Source organism: Heloderma suspectum, chromosome 7, assembly GCF_057233095.1.
Source record: "Heloderma suspectum isolate Gila_16-S chromosome 7, 16-S_ref, whole genome shotgun sequence".
Lineage (NCBI taxonomy): Eukaryota > Metazoa > Chordata > Lepidosauria > Squamata > Helodermatidae > Heloderma > Heloderma suspectum.
Window position 1 is genome coordinate 67,915,341 of NC_139464.1, and position 26,359 is coordinate 67,941,699.

Sequence of the window (26,359 nt, forward strand, 5' to 3'; positions counted from 1 at the left end):
AGTTACGCAATGTAGTTATAATAATTTTAGCTAGAAGGTAGCAGAGCTCATTTTTCATATCTGGAAGCACTCTGTATGGCAGAAAATTCTGCAGTGACTACACTGGGCTAATTAAATAATCAGCATTTGATAATGGCCTTGAGCTGTAATGTTTGAATGTACCTTTGGCATCACTCATCTGTGGAGTTCATATGGCAATGCCACTACATACCCCAAAAGCCTATTGAAATGTTTACTTGCAATCATTGAGCCAATGCCAGTGACAAACTTACCATATGGTAGGGTTTCTACCATGTGGTTTGCTTGGTTGTCTCTGTTAATAGAAACATGGTGTGATTTTTATGTGGTAAAGGATGGGGCTTCTCCACATTTTCCATGTAGTTACATGGTCAATGATATCCCGAATCTATGACTAGTGACACTGAATGGGGAAGATATTTCCCCAAGGTATAGAGTTTCATGGCTGGAATCTTCTTTTAAGGAATAGCTTGTCTGTCTGATTTTTATCCATGAGTTTTAGAAGTTCACATTTCTATTCCAAATGCTATTTATATATTTTGAAAGATTTAAATATTTGCAGTTATCATGAGATATTTTTTAACGATCACAAATTGGAGGTTGTTTTGTTCTAGCTAGAAACCATAGTCATATTTTTGAATTTATGATTCTCTGAGTTAAATCCAACATTAGATGAGTGAAACAGGAGTTTTCTGTCTCCTGTCTTTCCCCCATGCACATCCTCAAGTATGCTATATTTATATTATTTATTTATTTATTTATTTCTATACTGCCCAATAGCCGAAGCTCTCTGGGCGGTTCAAGCTCTCTGGGCGGCTATAGAGGGTCACCAAACCCTACAGAGCAGATCAGTGGGGGAAATGAACAAATTCCCCCACAGGGGTCTGTAAGGGGAAGGTAGAATTTAATCTGCCAGTGGTGTCTGTTCTGCTGGTGGAAGGACACTACTGGAGACAACCCTCTGTGTGTTTGTGTGATGAGGGGCTCTGTGGCATGCGTGTGCATACATATGTGTGCGTATGACTAAGATTATAAAGTATAAAGTAGCATTATTTTAGGGTTTCTGCACCTTCATTTTATTTCACTGAAGCAGCACTGCGCACACATCACAATTTAAACATTTTTTCTTGAGCACACACATATAAAACGTGCATGGATAATTTAAAAATACACACAGCAGTTGACTTCACAGGCATAAAAGCAATGCGAGATTCTTTTTTAGAAGACTGGTGTTTTCCACCCTAAGAGAAGGAGAATGACTCAGAGGAGAGGGGGAAAGATTTTATTGACTTCTTTTGAAATAACTCCAGAATAAAAATTTAAAACAGCGAGAATAATAACGCACTTCCATAAACAAAAAAAGACAGGTTGCTTATGTGTGACTGTAGTTCTTTGAGTGGTCATCTGTACATTCACATATATGGGCTCTGCCATTCTCCATTCAAGACACTTCTACAGCTGAGGAATTTTTGTGGAAACCCTCCCTGCCCCACCAGTGCGCATGTCCCTAGTGGGGTCCTGCCTATTCATTCAATTCCTTGAGACCGCCCATTGCAGCCTCAGAACCAGGCAGTGTGATGGCCATCCCAGAGGGGGTTAAACTCCTGGAAGAACCAATTCTGGAACACCCTCACCCTCAGCCACGCAAAAGACACTACTGCGGTAGTAGCCACCATCAGTCCCAGTAACTGCTGGATGTGCACTGCGCAGGAAACCTTTTTAGTGGATAACTCTCATGTGAATGTTGATGCATGGTTCAGAGGAAGGAACACTTGACCTACAGTAGAATTCAAGATTGCCCTGATGAATTGGATTTTCTGCATTGGCTTTCAGTGGAATTTCTTTATGTTCAGATAGAGACAAGGTCCCGCAGAAGGTGACATGTCAGGAAGACAGCCGGCAGAATTGCCCTTGTAGACACCACTTGCAGCCAGTCATTGATGTCGTAGTATACTGCCACCCCTTGAATATGAAGGTGAGCCCCCACCACAGCCATGCACTTGGTGAAGACCTTCAGTGTGGTGGCAAGCCCAAAGGGCAACATCTGAAATTGGTTGGCATCAGGTTCGATGGCGAATCAGGGGAAGTGCTGGTATTCCTGATTGATGGCAATCTGGAAAAATGTGCCCTTCGGATCCACAGATGTGAACCAGTGCCCTTTCTGTAGCAGTGGGAGAATGGATGCCAGCATGACCATCTGGGGCTATTTTGGGGTAATAAATGCACTCACATCCCTGAGATCCAGGATCAGTTGAAGCCCTCCATCCTTCTTTGGAATGGTGAAGCAATGGAATAGAAACCATTGTGAAGTTGATGCACCAGGACGCGCTCTATGGCACCCTTCGCTAGGAGGGTCTCTTTCTGTCTGCAATGCTGGCAACGGGACCGTGACTTTGATGGAACCAATAGGGAGAAGGGCATCGAACTCAATCCTGTAACCCTTCTGTATTACAGAAAAGGCTCAGGAGTCAGACATGGTACATGCTCAAGCTGGTAGAAAGGGTGCCAGACAATTTCTGAAGGTGGGGTGACAGACAGAAGGATGAAAAAGGAAGTGGAGGTAGTAAAATATGGTGTTTGCCATTGCTGTCCTGCTTCCTGCGAGGACCGTGGAACTTGGAAGGTGGACACTGCCACTTTGGTATCAAGGTTGATGGCTAACAAAATGACTGACCAGCCAGGGACCATGAGTGCTGATAGGATAGCGGTGATACCACCTACACTGTTTGTACAAAGTGGGTTGCTGTCCCAATCCCATACACTGAGCAGTATTTTTCACTTTCTGCATGGAGTCCATAGTTTGTCTGTTTTCGAGTTAAACAGGCCCTTCCTATCAAAAGGAAGGTCCTTGATGTGGGATCTGGCTTCCTGAGATAGACCAGTGGAATGGACCCAAGCATACCGCCTCATGGCAACAGACCCAAAAATCACTTTGCCAAGTCCCTGTTGTCCTCCGGGAGGTGCTCAAAGAGGGTTCCCACTTTTTCCCCCACAAGAAGAATTGATAGCGTAACATTGCTGCTTGATAATTAGAGATGCACAAGCTCAGCACCACTGAAGAGAAATCTGGCAGCCCATGAAATCCAGGTGCCTGCCCTCCTTATCCATGGGGAAAGAGTGAACTCTTTGTGACTTCCCTGAGAAGCCTCCGCTATGATAGAGTTAGGAGGTGAGTTTATGAACAGAAAACCAGCATCCTTCTCTTGCACCCAATACATATTCTCCAATCTTTTTGACACTGGAGCCATAGAGAAGGGAGCCTTCCAGGATGGCTGGACAGTTTGCAGCAAGGTTGATAATAGCAGGATCACAAAAGGAGTTGATGCTTCAGTGTGTACCAAGTTGAACACAGGGTCTTTCACCCTCGCAACTGGCTGCAGCACTTCCAGGCCAAGGGACTGAGCTGTATGGAGTACCTGGCCCCAGGTCCATGTCCTCTGAAGGGGAAGCAAAGTCACCAGGGAAGAAAAGGATGTCGTGTCTGACTGATAATCATCTGTCCTCGATTCTGGGGACACCTCTGGATGTGACCTGGAATGTAGGTCCAAATAAGGACCCCAAATAGCCATGATGACAATAAGAAAAAATACCAAACCCATTATTAGTATAATACCCTTATTAGGCCAACCAAAAGATAACAAAAAATGTGAAAGCTTTTGAGATCTCCAGATCTCTTCATCAGGCAAGAAAAAAGAGGGTTTGGCAGGGAAGTGTGGGGGGTGGGAAGATCGAGAGAAAAAAGCCCGGACTTGATTGTGAATTCACAGTATCTGAAAGTTCAGTCCCAAGACGAAGTGGGGAGAGGGGAAGGAGGGGTCTGCAGTAGTCCAATTAGGCTCTGCAGATCATGTGATGATTACAAGGCTGGACCTAGAGTTGGCCCTAGGGCTGCTGGGAACCATAAAGGGAAAAATGTTAGATTCCCCCATTTTGGAAATATAAAATCTAGCTGATACTCAGACTTGTTTCCATCCTGGCTGAAGCACACTGTCCCTTTTCATTAGTAGATCACAGAGTGAAACTAGGCAGTCTTTATATTAACCAAGCCGGAGATGATTTTTCTCTATTGGTGAAAGTGGATCCAACATTTTTCCTTTTCTGGCTCCCAGCAACCCTAGGGGCAGCTCGAGGTCCAACTCTGTAACTATCACATGACCTGCAGAGCCTAATTTGAATGTCTACTGATCTATCCCCTGCTTCATACTGGGACTCTAGATACTGGGAACATGAAAACACTGTGACTTCCCCATCAAAGTTTTTTGTTCCTCCCCCTCCTCTGCAAAACCTGTTTCTTTTGTAAAATTTTGCCTGATGAAGAGATCTGGATATCTCAAAAGCTTGCACATTTTTTGTTATCTTTTGATTGGCCTAAAAAAGGCATTACACTAATATGGATTTTGGCATTTCCCATTAACAAAGAATCAGGAGGTAATGATAAAGCATAATGATGAGAGCCAGTGTGGTGTAGTGGCAAGAGTGTTGGAATGTGAGCTGGGAGATCCGGGTTCTAGTCCCCACTCGGCCATGGAAGCACTGGGTGACGTTGGGCCAGTCACACACTCTCAGCCCAACCTACTTCACAGGGTTATTGTTGTGAGGGTAAAATGGAGAGGAGGAGGATAATGTAAGCTGCCTTGGGTTCCTCGCAAGAGGAAAAAAGGCAGGATATAATTGCAATAAATAAATAAATAAACATTGCAGCACTGTTTGAGGGAATAAGTAGAAATAAGGTCTTTACTCTGTAGTAGCAGACTGTTAGTTAGTATCTGGGGTGAAGCAACAGTAACCATGGAATAATTCAGCATTCAACTAGTTACTGCTGAATGCTGAAAAACAAACTTCCCAACATTTGAAACTTCCCAATATTTCCCACATGGTAAACTGGTGGTATGTATTCACCCATTGCCATATCAAAATCCAAAATTTCTGTTGCCACAGGGCAACAGAAAATGTATAACTTGAGAGTCTTGCATTTCTGGCTTGGTCTGATAGGGACTGGATTTGGACTGCATTTTACCATCTCCATTAATGTCCTTACCTGCCACTGCTTGTACTGATAATTTGACCTATAAGGCAAATCTGAATGTGGCCCTCAACCTCAAAATAGGTAGGATCAATACTCTTTCAGATATATTTATGCTTGCAATCTATTAAGTGATGAAGTGTAAATTCCCACCTGCAAACATTTTGTAGCTTCCAGATTATTATGCTGAACATCTTTCAGATGTCTGGTGAAATTAACTAGAACTCAGACTGTGCCTAGAGCAGATAAGAGTCCTACAAAACTGCTGACACGAATCTTCTCCATCACCCCTCTTTCCCTCAAATTACTGGGACGGTGGGGAGAAATCACAACAGGTGCTATATTATACCCCGTAGTGTCTATAGACCCTGCCACACACATGCACAGCAGCATTTATAGATTCTAGGAACGATGGGAAAATCATAGACATTTGGAACTACATTTGCCATGGCTTCAAGCTTCTATACTATGAATGCACACAGCAGTGCCCATAGTCATGGGAAGACTTAATGCCACATTCAGTGACCAGGTTCAGATATCAGTGGGGGAAACAACCTAGTGTTGGTTGTTTCCCCACCCATGCTGGTTGACTGGGATTACCCTAATTACCCACACCGCATTGTGTGTTGCCATGTTGTCCAAACCCGGCATGTGGTGTGGCCATGGTGACTTTTCACCCACCCTACAACCCATAGCTTGCAGTAGGGCTTTTAGGGTGGGTAAAAAGTCCCCACAGCTGTGCTGTGTGCCGCTTTCAGGCATCACGGCAACCTGCAACATGGTGTGGGTAATTAGGGTAATCCCGGTCATGCGACCAGCACGCACAGGGGCTGGGGCAACAACCAATGCTGCATTGTTTCCCCTGCTGATCATCTGAACACCCTCAGTGTGAGTTCCCCCTGCTGCCTCGGTCAATTAGGGATAAGGTAGATGAAGTTGTAAACTTGAGGGCAGGTACTGTCTTGTTTTTATTGATCTGTAGCTGCTCTTGGAGGCTTTCCCGCTGAAGAGTGGAACGAACAAATGAATGAATGAATGAATGAATGAATGTAGATGCTACAGTGATTGGGAGCTGAAATGAATCTAATTGGGTTCCAGAGTGATCTGGGTCTGATCCTAATTGAATTGTCTGGGGGCAGATACCAAGAATCTGATGTTCATGCTTTTCTGTTTAGGATTCTACCCCAATCCTAATTAAAACCATCTGCAGTGCAGAACTGCAAGACTACTGTGCTGGCCAGAGGAAAACAACTGCTTTGCTTTGCATTTCATTGTTCTTTAAATTGTTCTAATTTAGTTTACTCTGCCCTGAATAGGGGTTTTTTGCCACTGGATATCTGAATGATCATAACAGGACTCCACTGAACATGAAAATAAAGAAAAATAAGCAGACACTTACAGTTTAATCAAGGATAGTAAAGAGAAGAATGCATTGGCATGAATGAACGATATTTTGTTCCAAGCTAAATCCCTACAGGAAGGATGAAAATGATATGTGCTTAGTAATGCATGGAGTTTTACATCAAATCTTTATTTTATTTTTTTTTAAAAAAACTATATGAAATGACTTCCAGTAGGTTGATTTTAAGCCTGTCATAGTCAAAGAGATGTATCCAATTTAAATGTCACTGGAGTCAAACTAGATCCCTGCAGCCAATGTTTGGGCTGATAAATTTGAACAAACACATCCCTTTCCTTGACCCACCACCTATTTACCAAATCAGTAAACCATGGGACAAACTCTGATCAGGTTCAAATGTAAAGCTGCTGCTCCAACAAATCATGGCTTGTTGAAGTGTGAATGAGTAATGACCTTGAGTGCTCTCTCCTTCTACTCCCACTCCCCCCTTCTCTCAAAGGCCCAGCTTGAGAAGAGAATTCCCAACTGCTAAATCACCTTGATGTCTGAACCAGGAAACTGAGGTTTCAGCACTGCATACCAACATGGTTTGCACATCAAGATCAAACTGTGATTTGCAATCCTGGTTCACAGGCAGTGTTAAAGCCACAGTTGCCCAGTTCAGATGTCACAGAAAACTGTGATTTAGCAAACCAGGAAGTCTCCTCTTAACCCCGGTGTGCAAGAGGATGAAGGAAAGAAAAGAGGGAAGCGCTCAAGCTTATACACACTCCAAGAAAACATCTGAAATGGACCTTTCCATTATCCGTCACCTTCTCACCTGTCTCTTTGCCTCTGGCACATCTGTTTCTCTCCCCCTGCTTCTCCCCTGTGTCATTATTTTTGCAACAGTTTCTCCCACATCTTTCTCTCCCCCACCTCCTTCTTGATGCATGTGCTGTTCGGGGCAAGGCATCACTACAAGCACAGTACAATATAGGAATGGTTTTTCTGTTTCCAAAATATTCTATTCAAGCAGTACTCCACTTTCAGCAAGGCTGTTGATTTTTATAGATTTACACAGTCTGTCCCTATTTCTTTAGTATTGTTATCTGTATAAAAGTCACTCAGCTTTCCCCTTCAACAGTGGATTTTGGAGTGTATCAATAAAAGGGTTATATATATGATTAATTCAAGCTTCCTAGTTCTTCTAGTGAAGTCTACAAGTGGAAGCTACTTCAAGGGATTTTTTTGTTTTTTTGGTTCATGGCTGTGTGAATTTATTGCTGGAAATGCTCAACGTCAGAATGTTTGTTTTGCTTTGGCAAATCTAACCCAGCAAGCTGAATGATCAAAGGGAAAAAATGGAAACCAAAATATGTAGGAGCAGGCAGAGGAAAGGAATGTGAGCTTCCATGATTCTCAGTACCAAGGTAAATAGCTCTTTTATGGCTGTACTCACAGTGAACGTAGGGCAACCAGCTGCTGAAAAGTGCCCACTTGGATTTCATATATTTCATTGTGGTGTAAGTCACTGTAATTGCAAAAATTCACTTTATAGATAACAACTTTTGAAGAATTTCAAATACTGCCTAGGATCCAAGAGCTAATTCAGATGTGCCCAAGAGTTTGGACACATCTACACCCCCATGACATATCACAAAGTGCTTTTGAAAGGTTCGCTCAGATTTGTAAATGGCTTGCTATATGTGGCATGGGAAACTGATGTTCAGGAAACATGTTTCCAAATTTCCCCTGAATGTGCAGAACTAACTGTATGGTTCTTTGGATCTTGTTTAGATTTCCTTTAGAGCTAGATGTAGCACTAGAATAGCCTGGTGCCCTCCTGATATTTTAGACTACAACTCCCATCAGCCTCAGCCAGAATGGTCAATGGTCAGGAATGCAGGGAGTTGTAGTCAACAACATTTGGAGGGCACCAGGTTGGGGAAGGCTGCACTAGAACAGAAGTTTCCAATCTTCTCATGTAGAAGGAATCCCTTCCCCTCCAGAGACATGCAGTCTATTCATCTTGTCTCTTTATCCTGAAGGAAGAGAACAAGGATTAAGGAACTGGGAAGGAGCCATAAGCAGTGAATAAGGTGTGGAAGAGTATTGGGGGATTGGATCTCCCATATCCTGGATCAAAGTCTGGAGCTTTCAAACTGTATTGCAAGCCCATAGGCAGAGTTATCTAAAAACTAGGAAGCACCAATCCTCTCCACCATCAAAAGCCCCTTATGGTTATATTGTGTCCTCCTCCCAGAGGAGACACATATTCCACTAAACATACAAAGTGTGTGATGTGGTGGGATAAAATGATTCACCCCTAACCAAAACTATAAATATCAAATACAGGCAAACAAACGTTCAGACTCTCATGTTTACAGATCTGCTCCCTGCACTGGAGAGGATGGGAAAGCCTGCTCCATGAGTGCATAGATCAAAAGCTTTTTGAAACCTTACATTTTCTGAAGTTTTTCACAAGCGGTGAAATGGGGCAAGCCTTCCAGCTGATTATAGGAGAGGTCTCTTAAATACAAATACAGAAAAAAAAAACAAGGTTAATGGCTCAGCTAAATAGTAAAAACGTATTTTAGAATTACGGCTTGTTTCTGGTAAAGGATGATACTGGAAATATTACTGGGTCCAGTTTTCCTCCTTTTAATTATTTAAAATAATCTACTAGATACTTGGTTTTGAAACATTTTTTTCTAGGAGGATCCCAACTTTTTAACTGCAATCACAGTGAAATTTAATTAGCTTCCCAGACTACACTTTAAATTAAATAATCTTGCTGCTGACCTTTAGAACTGCCATATCTTTAGCGGAGGAAAGTGGTTTGTGGAACTAGAACTAACTCTGAAAATCAATCACTACAAGGAAAAAAGCCTTTCAAATGATTTGAGCCAAAACTCAACAAATTACAGAATAACTGAAACATCTGGAATCATTTATAGTATAATATAACTAATCAAAAACAAGCCATGGTAATTTGCAGAAATTGTAAAAAGAAGAAAGAAAAAAGGGAAATAGATTTGTATCCTGTACTCCTTTGTGCAGGGAAAACTCCCATCAGGTTTAATAGGATGTTTGCCTCTGTGAAGACAGAAATGAGACTGGACAGAGGGACATGTCTTTTGTTTCTGTTTTTTAACCTTAGATGGTAAAGTTTTATGCCTCTGTTAATTCTTTACAATTAACTCAAATTCATGTTGCTTAAATATAAAATTCCCTCTTGCTAGGGAGTATTTACTTCTCATAGAAATGGGGAAGGTCACAAGGATTCATCCCCTCAGTCCCCACAGGAGATGCTCAGTTAGGGGAAAGGAAAATACAAGAGTCACCTGTAATCGTCTCCAAAGGGGGTAAATATCAGAGGCACTGGAAAGTTAGACTTAAAAGGAGGTACTTTTGGCTACCAGAGAGAACCCTGGGAAGGGGGACAGTCTTAGGGTGGAGAAATAAAATTCTAACACAGGGGTAGGGTAGAGTGACTGTAAAAATGGTCAATGCAGCGAAACTGGAGAATGAACTCCCAGAGGACCCCAAAGACTAGGCATGGTAATATTTGCATCTCTGGTAGAATAATTTCATATGGACCCCTGGACTTGAGGACTGATTATCTACAGAAATTGGCAAGAGAGCCTCATGGAAGGATATTTTGTAGGCCATATCCCAGATGTACATCTTAAGACCAAAGAGAAAATCACCCCATACCCAAATAAGCCACACCTGGTCAGAGTTTTGACTAAAGGAGGTGTGGCATAGTAATTACCAGTTCCAAGGAACCATCGAGTCATGGTTTTCTGATTTCCACCAAATCCAGCAACCTTGGAGTTCATAGGTCTTGCCTTTACACTGGACAATTTTAGCATCTAGGACAGGTGTGGGCAACTTTGGTGGGCTAGGTGGACAAATAGTCTGACCTGGTATAAGGCAGCTTCCTCTGTTCCCATGATAACTTCTCTTGACGCATGCTGCAATGCGATTCAGGTGAGTTAACGGCCTTTAAGTTCCTAGTCCTACTGGGGTTTCTCCTCACGTAATTAACAGATGGGTAGAGGGGGACAGTGAGACTCTGCCTCTTGTTCTCACTCCCGGCTGTCCCCGAAATGAAGGAGGGGATATCTGTAGAGGGGAGCCTGCTGTAGACATGTAGACTCCCCCCATGATATGGAACCCTGATTGTGGTTCCATATCATGAGGATAGAACCTACATGAAGGGAACCCACATGTATACAAAAGGCACCCCTCGACAGACTTTCCCTTCAATGCATGGGTGGGTGTGGACATGAAGATGGAGGTAGGAGCAATTGACACAAGCATCCTCTCCCCCTCTGCAAGATTGTTAATTGCATGAGGGGAATATCTGAATAGGGCCACTGTGACACAGAAACATATTCTTTAAGCTGAAACTAAATTTCTGAATGATTTTGTTATATATAGAGTGTAAAACAGGGATGGAGAACCTCCAGTCTGTAGCCTGGACCAGTCCATGAATTTCTTCTGTATGCCCCATCCCTTCTTCCTTCAGCCCTGTGCAGGAAACCTCCGCTCTTATCTCCTATCACTGATTGGAGATAAGAGCTGGGATTTCTCTGCTGAGCACTGACAAAAGACTGCCTTTCTTAAGCACAGTGCATGGAAACCTCACTCTTATGTCCAACCAGTGATAAGACGGTAACATAAATGTGAATTTAAAGTGGATGATTTTATACTTATATAGCTGATTTGTTATGGTAGAAATACATTGATCTTACAACACTTCAGCTTAGTTGGAAGCTATTCTGTGCTTTGCAGGAAAAGATGCTTCATTTATTGTTCCCACTATCAGTGGTGCAAAGGCAGAAATATTTAATGTTACTCTGATAAAATTAGTACTTAACTTTCTCAGAAATGTCTTTAAGGGCCACTTTGGTACTATGATAGTGCATTACAATTAGTGCTGTTAGAATGTTGGCTAGGCAAACCAGATACATTCATCATGATGTAATTGTTAAAAGAAAGGGCAGTTGGCCCATTCACAAAGAAGTAGACAGAATGATTACTTTTGATAGTGATTAAACTAACACTGCAACATACTTGCAAGTTACAATAATGTAGTGGTTAATCATTATAAGAAACAAGGTCTCCCACATATCTTAGGAATACTGCTCAAAATTCCAAATGAATAAATGTGGCTTAAAGAGAAAATAAAGATATGGAACATTAAGGTATCTGTATGGAAACATATAAGCAAGTACTTAAGCCTGTAACAAGGAAAGAAAGAAAAAATCCTTTCACGTTTTGGTACTCAGCTCTGCAGACGATTTCTGAGCCCAGGTCAGATTTAGTGTTAAGGAATAGAAATAGAGCTTCTCTACCCTATCTGTATGCTATCTGGACACTGGTGACTTTTAAAAACTGTGTGAAAAAATAGGAAAAAGCTTGCACAAATCCATAAGATCTTCATCATATACATGCTTAATTCTCTCCCCCCTCTCAAAATATCTGTACTTCAGTAACTGAGTCTATTTTGCCTGATCAGAGCTGCTCGAGATATTGTTGGCTTATTGCAATCTATCCACCAGGCTGGCCCAGAATATATTTTACTTTACTCTATGGCCATCTAGTAAACACACGGCTGAACTGATTTCAACCCAGGTCTCCCACATCTGTAGAGTTGTACTCATTACAGCCTACTGTTATGCACATGTTTTAAACTTGATCAACCATTATCTGATCATGTCACATTTAGATCATTGTAACCTCCTCTTAACTAACCTTCACTCCTGCCATCTCTCCGCTATCCTAACATCCTCTGTGCTTTCTGTCACTGATCATATCACTCCTCTTCCTAGACTCAATCTTTGCACTGATTCCTGGTGTTTAAGCTGTTACATTTCTTTCTTCTCCTCCTAGTGCCTTTCTCACATTCTGTGCAAGCTACTCTAACAGCCCCTTTTGCCACAGCACCAACCCCCACTTTTATGCCTGCTACCAGGTTACTCCCTATGGTCATACAAACCACTCCCCTCTCTGTCCATCACCCTCTTTTTCAATTTCTTCCTTAAAACCTATTTCATGTTCAAAACCTTTCCTAAACTGTCATGGTTTCACTCTTTATCTGTGTTATGAGTTGGGATGGGCAGATCACACTGTTTCCAGTTCATGTCAGCTTTGCATGTGTTCATTCTTAAGTCCATCCTGTTTCTGTATTAACAAGTGCTTTTAAACAATCTGCATGAAAATTCTTTTATCAATCCATATTTAAATCCATACTTGTGAATGTCCTGGCTCACATGACATGACACCCACCATGGCTTAATTTACCCACAGGGGCTGTTGCGTCATGGTGCTGTGGGTGCCATTTTTGCATGGTGTCCATGGGTGCCCAGCTTGCCATAGCTTGTCATGTCATGTGACCCTAGGCAGCAGGGTTTTTTGGAGGGTCAGGCAACCCTCAAACAACCACTGGCACCTGGGTTTGCACAACACAGGCCATGGCAAGCTGGGTGCCCATGGGTGCTATGCAAAAATAGCGCCTATAGGCACTTGGCATGACACAACAGCCCCCGCAGGTAAATTAAACCACAGTGGGCTGTTGTGTCATGCGAACAAGGCCATTATATTTCCTCACAAAATAATGGGCAGTATTCTATGCTGCCTGCATGCTAGTGGGACCTACTGCTAATGCAAAGAGAAGCTAGTGGTGCCTGAAACAACCACAAATGAGAAGAAATGGGGCAGGGAACTTCTGGGAACTCTGCTGACCTGTCCCATTCTGGAAACTAGCATATCCGCTCATTTCTAGGGTTGTTTTAGGAAGCGCTAGATTCTTTCTTATATGCCTATTTCTATCTTTGAATTTAGAAGTCTAAATGCTTGAATTTACATATTTATTTTATACTACATTCTTGATAACATTGTATAGTGCAAGTTCATATAATTAAATGTAAGCTCCTCATTATACTTACAATACTTGGAGGTTGGGGAGTTGATCACAGACTGTTTCAGGAAGAGATGTGATCTGAGCGCCAGTAAGGGTGCTGTTATGGTATGAAAATTACACACAGTCAATGCTTATTAATTTACTGCCTGACCCAGTTAAACTGAAGTGCTAGAATAAATTCCTGTTCAGTGTCCTATGACTAGTTCAGTACAGTTACCAGGTTGCAGTTCTCTTTGTGTAGAGGAGGAGCATGCTTGCACCCCTGTCACTTTCCTATAGCATGTACATACATTAACATGTGAGGTAAGCAGCCCATGCAAAGGCCATTATTCTCCCGGTGGAAGGGGGGTGGGAGGAGAGCAGGGCATATTAATCAGGCTTATGTATCAGCCTCTATATGGAGCACTTGCCTCACGTGTTGATACCATGTGCATGGCCTAGGGTAGGGGTACTCACCTGCTTCTCCACCAAGCAAATAAGAAGACTGCTAGTCCAGTAAGTATATGAACCAGGTCATAGTGTCAATGGGATCAAACCTGCTCAAATCCACAACTTTTGGATTAACCAGGTTGCAGATCAGGTTGCAAATGGCTGGTTGAAGGACAGCTCCTTTAAAGCAACTCAGCATCTGCAATAATTAAAGCCATCTGCTTTCAGCGGTAACATGAACTATCTCTCTGATACTTACAGGCTTTCCAGACTTGTTGTCCCGGTCAGATCAGGAAACTCTGTTATCTGTGAAGCACCATTTAATGTCCTAAAGTTACAAACGTAACATAATTAGCGGGTGGAGGAGTTGTCGTTTGGAGGTGAAATGCTTTTAAAGATGTGAATACATACAAGGTTCTGAGTTCAGGTAAGTGCTGAAAAGCAGACTTTCCCACAATCTGAATAGGGTTGTCATAAAAATGGCTGTGAAGAAGATGAGAGATTTAACATTCAAGATTTATATCTTCAAATACATATGCAATGAACTGGGGTTGCTCATAAAAGCTTTGATGACCTTGCCTGCAATCTGCTCATTAAGCCCTCTCCCCCAGGGCTACTTTTAATTTTTCACAAGCAGATTTCCTCCTCACTTCTTGAATTTGCTTCCCAAATTACAATTATAGCTTTATTCTATCTTAGACCAATTATATGTTTATAGTTCAGTGTGGACTACAGGTAAAATGTTTAGAGTGGCCCAAATTGGGCAGGAATGAGATTGAGCATTACTTCATATATTTGTGTGACAAGTGCCCCAGTAAGGAAGATCCTATTCATATTAGCCTAAGAACATCCTCACTGGAGTTATTATCTTTTCTTCTGGGTGAAGACTTTTTGATTTTATTGGGGGGTATTATATAAATATTGAAAACAAATAAATAAAATGAACTCTCTGGCCTAGTTTGGATGTCATATATCTTGGCTCATTAAGCGGTGATACGCACAAACCTTGTGCTTGCATGCTCCATCTTTGTACCACCGCTTCTGTCCACACTTCTTCGTGTACCTCATTTGAAGACTTCCTGGGTGAGTTAACCACAGTTTCACCTTATGTCTGTTGCAAATTGCAATGGCCATTGGCTTGGTGCAAATAAGATTTGATTTGATTCCTCTTATGTCCAGACTGGGAACCTATGGTTACTAGGATCAGAATAAGCCAGATCAGAAACCATCTTCAAATTGTGATTTCAGATCCTTGTTTGTCCCAAACCTGGTAATCATAGTTCTCCAGGAAACTGTGGTTAAGTCACCCAGGAAGTCTTCAGTCATGGTGCCCTGAGAAGGGAAGAGGAAAGATGCCATGTGAGGATGGAGTGGACAAAAGGCTTATGCATATCTTGGCTTAATAAGCGGAGATATATTACACCCAAACTGGGAATCTGTAGATGTGTTTGCTCTCAAAATCAAGCCCAATATGAAAAAGGCCTTACATAGGTCTAGACAAGTAAACTTAAAAATATCTTTTTCTTCATTTTCTCATATTTCCATATGTCACTGGCATATGTTGATGCAGACATTAAGAACCAAGTATGTTACTTTCATCTGTGAACATTAACATGTTTGACTCCTTCACTGCCAACTAGCTGAAAAGGGTGATAATAAAAATGACCTTTGTGAGCCTGGCAAAACAAACATCCCTGGCAGTGGATATGCAGATAGGCTGGCATTCAGGATTGGAGGCCTTTTCACACTTTGCCCACTGTGTAGAACACCAACATGGATAAATGCTTTTCAGCAGTCTCTATATAGGCTATAATATTTAAATCGGCTTTCAGAAGTAGCAGCTTGTGTATAACAGCACACCAAAAGGCCACAGGAGTTTGTAGTATTAGTACAGGAGTATGGAAAGTGAGGACTCATACATCCACAATGCAGTCTCCACTACTATTCCATTGATTCCCAAACTGAGAAGGTAGGTGGACAAGTAGAGAGGCATGAAACATTAGTGGAAACCCCTCCCCACAAAAAAAACTTTTCAGATCTTTTGGATAACAGGCCTATAAATAGTCAAGGATCAGGGCTTACCAGTGTGAGGATGTGGCCCTCCAGGAATCAGTTCAAAGGAGGACTGAGGCTGCAATTTCCTGACTATTGTAGTTTCTTTACATCAGGGCTGGAAATGAAGTGATAAGGGGAAAGGGTGTGTGCAGGAGTCAGAGGAAGAAATGGCATGGTGGGTGGGATATCTCTGTGCCAGAGCTGAGTGGAGTGGTAAAGTATCATGGTGTGAGATCTACGAATTAGGTAAGCATGGAAGAAGCAACACGGGTTGTAGGAGGTGGTCAGGTAAACCCAATGAAATTTTTAGGTTGAGGCATTGAAGATATAGTGTTTAGTGTGTACAGGAGGAGGATGGAATTTCATGAGGTTTGAGAAGCACTGGCCTATTCACATGATAGGATTTACAATGAAATATAATAATTAATTGCACATTTTCTATGAAAAGTAAACTGCTACTACTTACATTGCTATAAGTGATGGATTGCCCACAAATGCCTGTTCAGGTATTGACCTGATATTATTACTATGAAATCCCCTAAAAAAGAAAAAAAACACACACACAACAAAGTAGGATACACATACTTGCAAAATGTAAATGCCATGTTTTGTTTTCGGAATATTCTAAAGCAAAATTACTTGTGACAAATTCAGTTCTGTAGAATGCTAGCGACTGCAACAATGGAGGTCTTTTATCTGTATACATTATGGTAGTAAGTATAAGGATGGCTGGACAGATGGAGCATTTTCCTAATTTTGTAGCACTAGTATCAATTTTCTTAAGCCTTTTATACCCCTAAAAATGTGAACAGTGCACACGATTATGCCCCCAAAAGCAAAGAGATGAAACGTTTTGTGATGTTGCACTGGTAAAGGAGTTGGTATGCTCAATGTTATGCAGTTGCCACTGAAGCACCGTTTTGGTTAATGAGACTTGCAGCCTGATTCCATATGAGTTTACTTCAGAGTAGGTCCCAGTGAGTTCAGTGGGACTTGTCCCCCATGTAAGTGTACTTAGACCATTCTCCTAAGAGAATGGACAACAACAAAGTTTTAATTAAAACCAATAAGACTTACTTCAAATATGTTTTAGGTTAGGGTGCTAATGAATGTGAATGTAAATAAAATCCCAGGGCATCCTGTGCATTTTATCTGTTCACACAGTTTCTTTATGAAAGAATTTTAAATGGACAAGCTAAACAATGTGATTGCTCCTATTTAAGAAGGAAGCAAATGGTCACCCAATTAATTACAGCATTTTATTCACATGAGTAATAATCTATTGTTAAAAACAAAAGCAGCAACAAAGTGTTCAGCAGGAAAAGTAATGATTTGTGTGGGAAATCAGGTATGAATGAAGTTTCCCAGATTTAAACTGAAGCATTGGATGGTTCACTGATGCAAGCGCTTCTGTTCATTGCTTGGGCAAGATTATCAGCTGTTGAAATTAGTGACCATACCAAGTCTGCACAAGAAAATTGTCTCTCTAGAGGAAAATGCAGAACAATGAAAGTTAAGGCAGAACACAACACTGAACAATTTTGTGGATATCTAAACTTTATAATAAAAACCCTGAAACGTTCATAATGCTTTATTGTCATCATATCCTGGGGAAAAAGAATGCAACAGGGAAGTTTTCTGAGGATCAGGCAGTGAGCATACTGATTGTAGCAATACTATTTGATCAGCAGTGCAAAAATAGTATGTTTAAAACATACATTAACTAGCCTCCTCCGCAATGTGCAAAGAGGTTTTGTGTCAGCGGCGGTAGCTGTTTAATGTGGGGGAACATTCAAAGATTTGATCCTCTACATGCAGTCTGAAATGGTACATGTCTGCTGTTCAAAGAGGTGAGGAAAGTAGCTGAAGAAAGAGGTAGTGGCTCTTCTACACAGAGGGAACAGATCTAGCACTGGGCAAAGGATATAATGGGGCAGGTTAATCAGCTTGCATGGAAGAGAGGGAATGAGATAGGGGGTGGGTACGGAGAAGAGAGAGAGGGCTGCTTTACACATATGTGTTAGGCTCATTTTTTGTTTGTATGGTGCTTTCAACAGGGAGCTGTTTTAATTTCTTTCTATTCAGCATTTGTATAAATAGAATGGAATAGAATAGAAATTGTATTTGCAACAGCCACAAGCCATTGTAACATCACACATAAAACACAACAGAACAGATAAAACTGTCAAACCAAAATAAAAATAAAAGTGTACAGCAGCCACAAAAAGCATCAGACATAAAATGCTAATAAGCAAATAGAACTGATAGACTAAAGTTAAAATTAAAAATAAAAAAAATAAAAATTTTGAACTCAGGGCATCATAGTAGACCTTATTTTAATGGCAGTCGCCACTATATTTATACTTATATTAAGTATATAGATCTCTTTTGTGCATATGTGGTAGGTGAGGGCATACTACTAATGCCAGATACGATAGCCTCTTTGTGTGTGTACACCACTGAGTAGTTGGGAGCACCACACAAAGAATATCAGCACAACATGCATGTGAGAAACTGGCTTGTTGTCAAGGGCAATGATGAAGAGCTTTAAGCTTTAAAAGAGCTAGAAGCTTAAAGTTCAGACAAAGCATCACAGAGATCCAATGGATGGACTTAAGAAGACTTAGGGAGCAATCCTATCAAGATCAACTGTCACCTCCAACCTCAGGGGCGATTGCCTATCCAGTGCAGGATGGGAGGAGTGGTGAGGAGCGAATCTCCTCCTCGCTCCCCCAGCCCTGCTTTCCTGGCTAGACAGCCAATTTCAGCTGTTTAGCTGCAGGACCTCGGAGCATGGGGAGCGGCAGCCGGACAACACATAGGATGTGTCATACCAGATTTCTGACTTCCCCGCCCCCAGGAATGCCCCGTTTTTGCCGCTCCGTGCTGCTCTTATGAGCGTGGAGTCAATCCGCGCTGCCTATGAGGTGGCGTGGGAGGGGGTCAGTTCTCCGGGAACCAACCTATGCTATGGCTGTTTAGCTGCTGACTAGCGGCCATAGGATTGCACCCTTAAAGACACAGGTGACATGAAAAGTATCCTAACAGCAAAATGAGTTTAGCATGAAAAATGACTGGAAAGTTCCCATGGAAGGAAGGAGAAGACAATCAAAATGTTTTGCTGGCTTCAGTGTAGAGGGAAGTAGCTTAATAGTGAAGCCCTGTATTTAAGCACTATCCAGGTAGCCACAGGCTACAAGGACTTGCAGGCAGGTGAGTGAGAGGGCTGGCGGAGAAGGGCAGAGCCCTTCCTGTGCACCCAAGAGGAAAGCATGCAGGCGTCACAGAGAAACCAAGTGGGCTGCCAGAGGATGGAAGTCCCTTCCTCCACACCCAACATAGGAATGCAGTGGGCTAATGCACGAGGGCGGAACTCTCCACAGCAGACTAGCATATATATTTTTGTAGACTAGTAACTTCTGTGGCCTTATTTACACGGCTGAGATAGTTCGAATATTGCCTGCCAATTTTGGAAAATATTTTCGGTTGTTAAGAAAAGGAGTACTATATATATGGCCACTCTTGGGAGAACCTTCTCTCTCTCTCTCTCTCTCTCTCTCTCACACACACACACACACACGTACACACACTGTGTGTGTGTGTGTGTGTTACTCATGAATCACCATGTGAATAAATAAAATAATTGTTGAGGATCTGGGGAATATAGTCCAATGTGTTGCCTGGATTCTGGGAACTGAGGGCTGCTTGCTGCAAAGGCAAAAATGTTATGTATGAAGCAGTCTTGAGAGCTAGCCTTGTTGGCAGCATTTCCAGATGATATCCCAATTTATGTTTAAAGACTTGGGGGATTGAGAAAGTCTGTTCCAAATACAACCATCATTCATTTAGATCATAATGATTTCTTTTTAATATCTACAGGATGTTTTTTGGCCATCCTGGTAGTATCTGGAAATGCATATTTCATGTGGCAGTGATGGGCAAAATTCAGGTGAATTTTTGTCCAAATATTTTTTAATGTGGAAAATATTTCCATATGTTAATGATAGCCACACCACTTTAGATGATGAAGAAAGAGAATATAATATGAAATAACACTTGCACCAGGGAACTACATGTGGGATGTGCCTTCATGGAGTCATGGCAGCAGCAATCCACAGCAGACACTCAGGGGAAGCATTGCAGGTTAAGCAGGAAAGCTTCAATGCCAGTGGACACCTACTGAATCCATCTGTGCACTTTCTGGAATGCCTTGATATGCCTCTCTATTCCAGACCCAGTAACTAAGACTGCAATCCTAAATGCACATACTAGGAAGTAAGCCCCATTGAACATAGCAGGAGTTACTTCCAAGTAAACATGCACAGGATTGTGCTACAAGTGTACTTCCCACTGAAATCAACATAACTTAAATTAGTTGTGAGGCTATCCTATTCTGTTTCTTTCAGTGGTACTTAGTTGCAACATCTTGCTGGACTATGCCTATATTTAAAACTAGTCTATCCACTGACTGAGTGGTGAGTCATATTACTGTGATTTAATCACTGGGGGAAACTACCATGGTAGGTTGTCAATTCTTATGCAGTTCTAAAATTGGTAGCCTAGGCCCTAGAGCAGGGGTGGGCATCCTGTGGCTCTCCAGATGCTTTGGCTACAACTCCCATCATCCTTCACCTTTGACTATGCTGGCTAGTGCTGATTGGAGTTGTAGGCCAAAACATCTGGAGGGACACAATGTGCCCACTCCTGCCCTTGAATCTAGGGACATGCACATTCCAGGGCTTGTGGTAATAAATTTTTACAGATGAATTCTAGAAAAGTAGTTACACTACTCTTAACAGCAGAACACACTGTGTACTTTACAGACCACTAAATTAGAGCCCAGCTAGAGATGATGTTAAAAGTGTGTGTGTGTGTCTCTGTGTGTGGATTCTTCTCAGAATCACAGCACAGGAAAGTATCAATCTCCAATCCTGGCTGCCTTTCCTCTTCAGCTGCTATTTGAAAGAACCACTCCCTCCCCCGGCACATTAAATGCAATCATGACTTTAATGTAACGTGTTGTATGACCCTCACTCATGGTAAGTAAACTTTAGGGGTGCTGTAGCGAATCTCATGTCTGACAACACTACTGCTTTCTCAGAGTGTCGCAGTGGCCCAGTTCATAAATACAAGTGTGGCTGCTACTTTTGGGACCCCATTCCAAAGCAATAATATTTGGAAGCTGGAACCATCTGGCATTGGCATGGGAATAAACCATATCCACACAAGAAATACAGGGCCCAGTTCGAGACAGTATTCTTGCAGGGTGAGACTCTGACCAACAGAAGTGGTAATCCTGCCATAGAGGAACATATGGGCCAGATGAACCCTATGGGAAGAAGGCCACCACAAGAAGATTTGATCACCACTTACCATTTTTGCTTCCTTTGCATTATTACAGTGGTACTATTGAATAACAGGGTGAATATGCAGTTACAGAATTTTGTCTTAGTTAATAGAGTCAGACTAGATGACTTTGAGAATCCCTTTCTAGCTCCTCGATTGTTCTGAGTAGCTTGCACAAAGAACTGAGGTGAGCCTATCTCACTTTAGTCTGCTTTTCACTTTATCTTATTGATTCCCAGAATTCAGGACATTACAGTTCTATTTTCACTGAAGTTCTTTCAATTACGTTATAAAATGGGGAATCAAGAATCCTTGTTAAACCACAAAAATGGTCAATTCATTTTTTTAATTGCCAGTAAAAATAGCAAAATATTTTCCTTTATCCCTAGAGGCTGTGTGTTATAGTTCCATATGACCTCCAAATCTGGATCAAATTCAATGAGTAATTCATAAATCTGATAGATCGTATTTCCAGGCTAAAAGTGCAGACAGCTCATCAGAATAATACAATGTAATATAGTGGTTTGGCTGAATACCTTTGTAACATTGACAATCTTTTTTAAAAAAAAGAATTTTAATTAATCTACTCCCATAACCAGGAGGAGAAGATCTGTTTTCTACCAAAACAAACTTGATCTCCATTGAGCCCCACCTAAGTTGTAGCTAAATCCACAGTAGGTACAATCAACTGGCCACAGCCAGGTTTTGCCAACCATCTTCCCTGAAGTACATCACAGAGGATGTAGTTTTGTGCTTATTTTACTACATTTATAAATACTCATGTTACCCTTGCAATAATCCTGTGTGGCTCTATTTAAATATGTTTTTTTTTTAAATAATAATTACAACTAATATTTTTAGGCTACTCTACAGCCTTGGCTCTCAAAGCAGCTTAAAAGTAAAAACATAGGGCTGGATCCAGATTTAATCATATGCAACTGGGCTGGCAGAAGTGAATTTCTCTGTCTCCTCCTCCCCATGGCACAGAAGATGCCACCACTTGATTTTTGGGGATATCTCCTTTCCCACCCCACAGCCTACCCTACTCACCAGGGTTCCCATACTCTCTGTATAACATTTGCGGCTCAGGCTGGAGGGGGATGCCGTGGGGAGCAGGGGATGAGGATGGTGAAGTCCACTTCCACCAGCCCAGTTGCATGAGTGTAAAACTGGATTCAAGTTATATAATAGAGTACAATCTTCAAACTACAAACCAGAACAGGCAGTTAAAACCAGCATAAACCAGAAATAAAATGCCAGGGGAACAAGATGGCCATTCCATATGGCCAGTTTCAGGTTTAAACCAGCAGCTGTGTGTTCAGTCCAGCATAGCTTCTACCTGCCCCACAGATCCCTGGTATACTAATGCTGGACATGCAGGAAAGGTGACCCCCACCTGAAGTGAGATGTGGAATGCCACAAGTTGCTTTTTTCCTTTTTCTTCTGATATGCCTAGTGCCACATTTAAATTGGGTCTGAGGGAAGTTAGACTGAGAGCCAATTATTTGGCCAAGGTCACCAAATGAGCCTCATTTGGCCAACATTCAATCCACTGCCCCACACAGTTGTCATGCCACACATGCTCTCCCCCATATGTTGTCCCCCGTATATTACTAGTTGTACCAGTATGTAACATGTAACTTTCTTATCTTCCAGTTTGATATTAGGAAGGTAAATAAACCAGTCATGCTCAATAATGCTCAATAATTTCTCTAGAACTGGCTCTTCGTGTGTGTGTGTGTGTGTGTGTGTGTTTAATTCTTTCACTGAATCATGAAAAAAAATTATTTCATTGATTCATGATTCAGGCTAGGCCAGAGATAATTGATTATATATATATATTCGTTTGCTTTCTTTCATTTTTCTTCTCTTTTTTATTTTTCTTAAAATTCTCATTCTCTAAAATGGATATGATATGCTGTATTCAAATATATTGTTTGAGGGTGTGTTAAGGGTGCACACTCATTTATATATCTAGTATAAAATATATCACTGATTGTTGTAAGGTTGCTTCCAAGCTATATTATTATATAACATTATAATTTCATCTTTTTATTATTATTATTGTTATCATCATCACCATTACTATAAGACTACTTAGTAAGATTGTCGCTTAGTCAGCTTTATTATTACTATTATATTTTAACTTAAGGGCAATATATGGTTACTGGGAATGAACTGTAGGCTTGCTTCCTTGCTATAAGACTGATGATATGATATTGAAAAGTAAGGTTGATTATTAAATTGTAATATTGCTAATGTTATAGGTATAGTTTTTAAAATAAAATGGGATCTGAAGCCCATGTGTATTGGAGTTTAAATTTAACCCTTTAAAAAAGAAAACAATTCCTTTTTCCCCCTTTTCCTTTCCTCTCCTTTTTGTTATTGTTCCTCCTCCTAAGAATATTGTATTGTTGGGAAATTGTAGTTATTGATCAGTTTGTTGGTATTGTTTATTTCATTTATAAAGACAAAAATAAATAAAAAGTATTTAAAAATATTCTTTCATTAATTTATTTCAAGCACTTTTTATTTAAAATTCTGAGAGTTGTACTATCATAGCCATAGCCATAGCCAGATTAGCTACAGGGCTAATGGGATTGCAGCCCCCAGCTCATGATCTGAGGGGACCCACTGGCTAGCTCAGATTCCCAGCTTTCAAATAATAAAAAAGAGCAAGTATCTAGCCTTTGTAGAACCAGGGATACGAGACAAAAGGTTCAGGCACATTCCAACATTTTGTGAGTAATGGACAATGATTTTGTCCTATTGTTTTGTGAGAAATGAGCCTTCCACCATTTTTAGTGTGTTTAGCCAAGGAGTGAAATCACAGCTATGATCAACATTTGGCTATAGAGATAAGCATAGAGTGACCACTAAACTGCAGAATGCAGCTCACTACAGACAGTTAGCCCCGGGGACCATCATGGCCTTTATCCGGCCCTGGCTAGCACCCTAAGAAACCCACACCACAATTTAGAGTGCTTTGAAAGCATTCATTGACCCAGTTTGCATGATGAAACAACCCACATTTTGTTAGCTATAAGTTGTTTGGGAGCATATCAGAGTGAGCGAATGTGCTGGCTCCTGACCACTTACCCACTTCCTGTGTGCTAAACAACCCAGGGATGCCCCATTCCTGGGTTGTTCTCTATGATGCGCAAACCTCAAACTCTGGGTTGTTCTCCCTCAACAACCCAGAGTTCCAGGTTCACGCGTCACAGAGAACAATGTGGAAACAGACAAGCAGGGGCCACAGCTCAGTGTGACAGAGCACATGCTTGGCATGCAGAAGTTCCCAGGTTCGACCCCCGGCTTCTCCAGGTAGGGCGAGGAAAGAACCCTGCCTGAAACCCTGGAGAGCTGCTGCCAGTCAGTGTTGACAATATTGGGCTAGATGGGCCAATGGTCTGACTCAGTATAAAGCAGCTTCCTATGTTCCTAAACAGTTGGAAGGCAACATGCTCATGTGCTTCCATGTGCTCACAAATAGCCCATGGTTAACAAACAGTGGGTTGTTTCATCATACAAACAGGATCACTATCAGCTTTTTAATGGTAGGCATAGTAGTGCCATTATAATCTGAAGACTCCATAAACCCCTCTATAATGTGACTGAAAAGTGCTGGATTTTAGTAATATGTACTGAATTTTTGTTTCAGAGACTCATAGTTCCAGGGCTCAAAAAATAAATGCCTAAAAATATCTTTAGAAATATGCTCCTTATCAAGAATGTGGAGCACCTCCACTAGGTGAAAATAATGTCCTATTCCCAATTGTTTACATATTCACTATGTTGGGGCAAGACTGAATCCCTATGCTACCCATCCAGTTCAAGACTGGCTGCTGCTATCACTCTCAGGATTGCCACACTCCCAGAGGTAACTGGCTGATTTGGTTCTGAGTCTCCCTTGCTTACATGCTCCTCCTTGCCCCAACTTCATCTCCAGGAGGATGCAGACAGGGAACCAATAATAATGCAGCAAGTTTTTGGCCTCCATTTTTCACCTCCTCTCCTCATTCTGATGGTGCTCAGGGCTGAGTCAAATTGTGATTTTTGATTCTGGCTATAAGGATGGGACATTGTTCACAATAATACCAACTTAGGCAACAAAAGATGCACTTGAAGCTGGAAAGCCAGAATGAAATTTCTTTTTCCTAGATTGTAAAACAGCGAGAACTTCTTGCTATCTCTAGTATTTCTAGAATACATAGGATATACAGTTATGCTGATATAGCCATTGGGACTGAAATGAAGTGCTGAACACTGGGAACTCAGGATTCTTAGAAACCCTAAATTCAGTACTTACAGTTCTTTCAGGTTTCTGAGTGCTCTGACAGAGGTAGGGAATTCATCCAGATTGTTGTAATTTAGATCTCTGGATTAAAAAATAACAGATACTAGATATCATTGAATGAATTATACAGTATTTGTATATATTTTCAAGGAAATATTTTATCTGCATTATATTTATAGGTTTAAACATTGTTGCCTGCATTGTATTTTAAGGTCCATGCATTTATAGAACTTCAGGAACATGAGGTGTTTACAGATATTTGTAACGGCTTCATCTTACTTGTTTATTATTATATTCTGTTTAGTTAATCTATCCCAAAGAAGTAATGTTAGGTTCACTTCCTTTACTGAGCAGACCAGAGCGAAAGCTGAGTTGTATCATCCTTAAAATTAATGTCAACATCTTAAATTACTCTTAAAGAGAAAGAAAAAATCCAGTTGCAATGATACTTTTAAAAAAAGCAAACCAACCCAAGAATACTGTTGCAGGCACTGCCACCTGTTGCAGATTAATATCATATACATTAAAATCTGTATCAGCAAATATGAACAAATAGACAGTTTAATCTAGACAAAAACATGTCAAAACTGATAATAATTTAAGAATGTGCAAGGATCACCCACTGATAGATAGTAAGTACTCTCTTCAAATACCACTGTTATGTTTCATGGTCTACTCAAAGGAAAAGTCAAATGAATAATTTAATGTTTACTTTTATAGAGCCATCATAAATGATTTCTCTGAGCTTGTAGCAATCCCAGAAGCATGTTTGGCTTTTTTATTTCTGCAGAATGTCAGTGAAAACACTGAAAACAAAGCATAACAAATAAAAGGTCAACTCACAAAGTCTCTAGGCTGTGGAGACCATCAAAGCATTTCTTTCCCAGGGAGTAGATTCTATTGTTATGGAGATGCCTG

The 26,359-nt window shown here is 41.2% G+C and overlaps 1 protein-coding gene across 3 annotated transcripts in view; it reads right to left on the bottom strand.

Annotated features, from left to right (window-relative positions):
* LGR5 (leucine rich repeat containing G protein-coupled receptor 5) overlaps positions 1-26,359 on the bottom strand; it is a 115,975-nt gene that overhangs the window by 8,686 nt on the left and 80,930 nt on the right. For 2 of the 3 annotated variants that reach the window (XM_084811803.1, XM_084811802.1), the window contains 9 exons: positions 26,285-26,356; positions 25,454-25,522; positions 16,265-16,336; positions 14,155-14,226; positions 14,003-14,071; positions 13,340-13,411; positions 8,847-8,912; positions 7,843-7,914; positions 6,441-6,512 (listed from right to left, as the gene is read on the bottom strand). In XM_084811803.1, coding sequence (XP_084667929.1) covers positions 6,441-6,512; positions 7,843-7,914; positions 8,847-8,912; positions 13,340-13,411; positions 14,003-14,071; positions 14,155-14,226; positions 16,265-16,336; positions 25,454-25,522; positions 26,285-26,356 — 636 coding nt within the window. The remainder of the gene's footprint in view (positions 1-6,440; positions 6,513-7,842; positions 7,915-8,846; positions 8,913-13,339; positions 13,412-14,002; positions 14,072-14,154; positions 14,227-16,264; positions 16,337-25,453; positions 25,523-26,284; positions 26,357-26,359) is intronic. The other variant, XM_084811804.1, reaches the window with a different exon arrangement.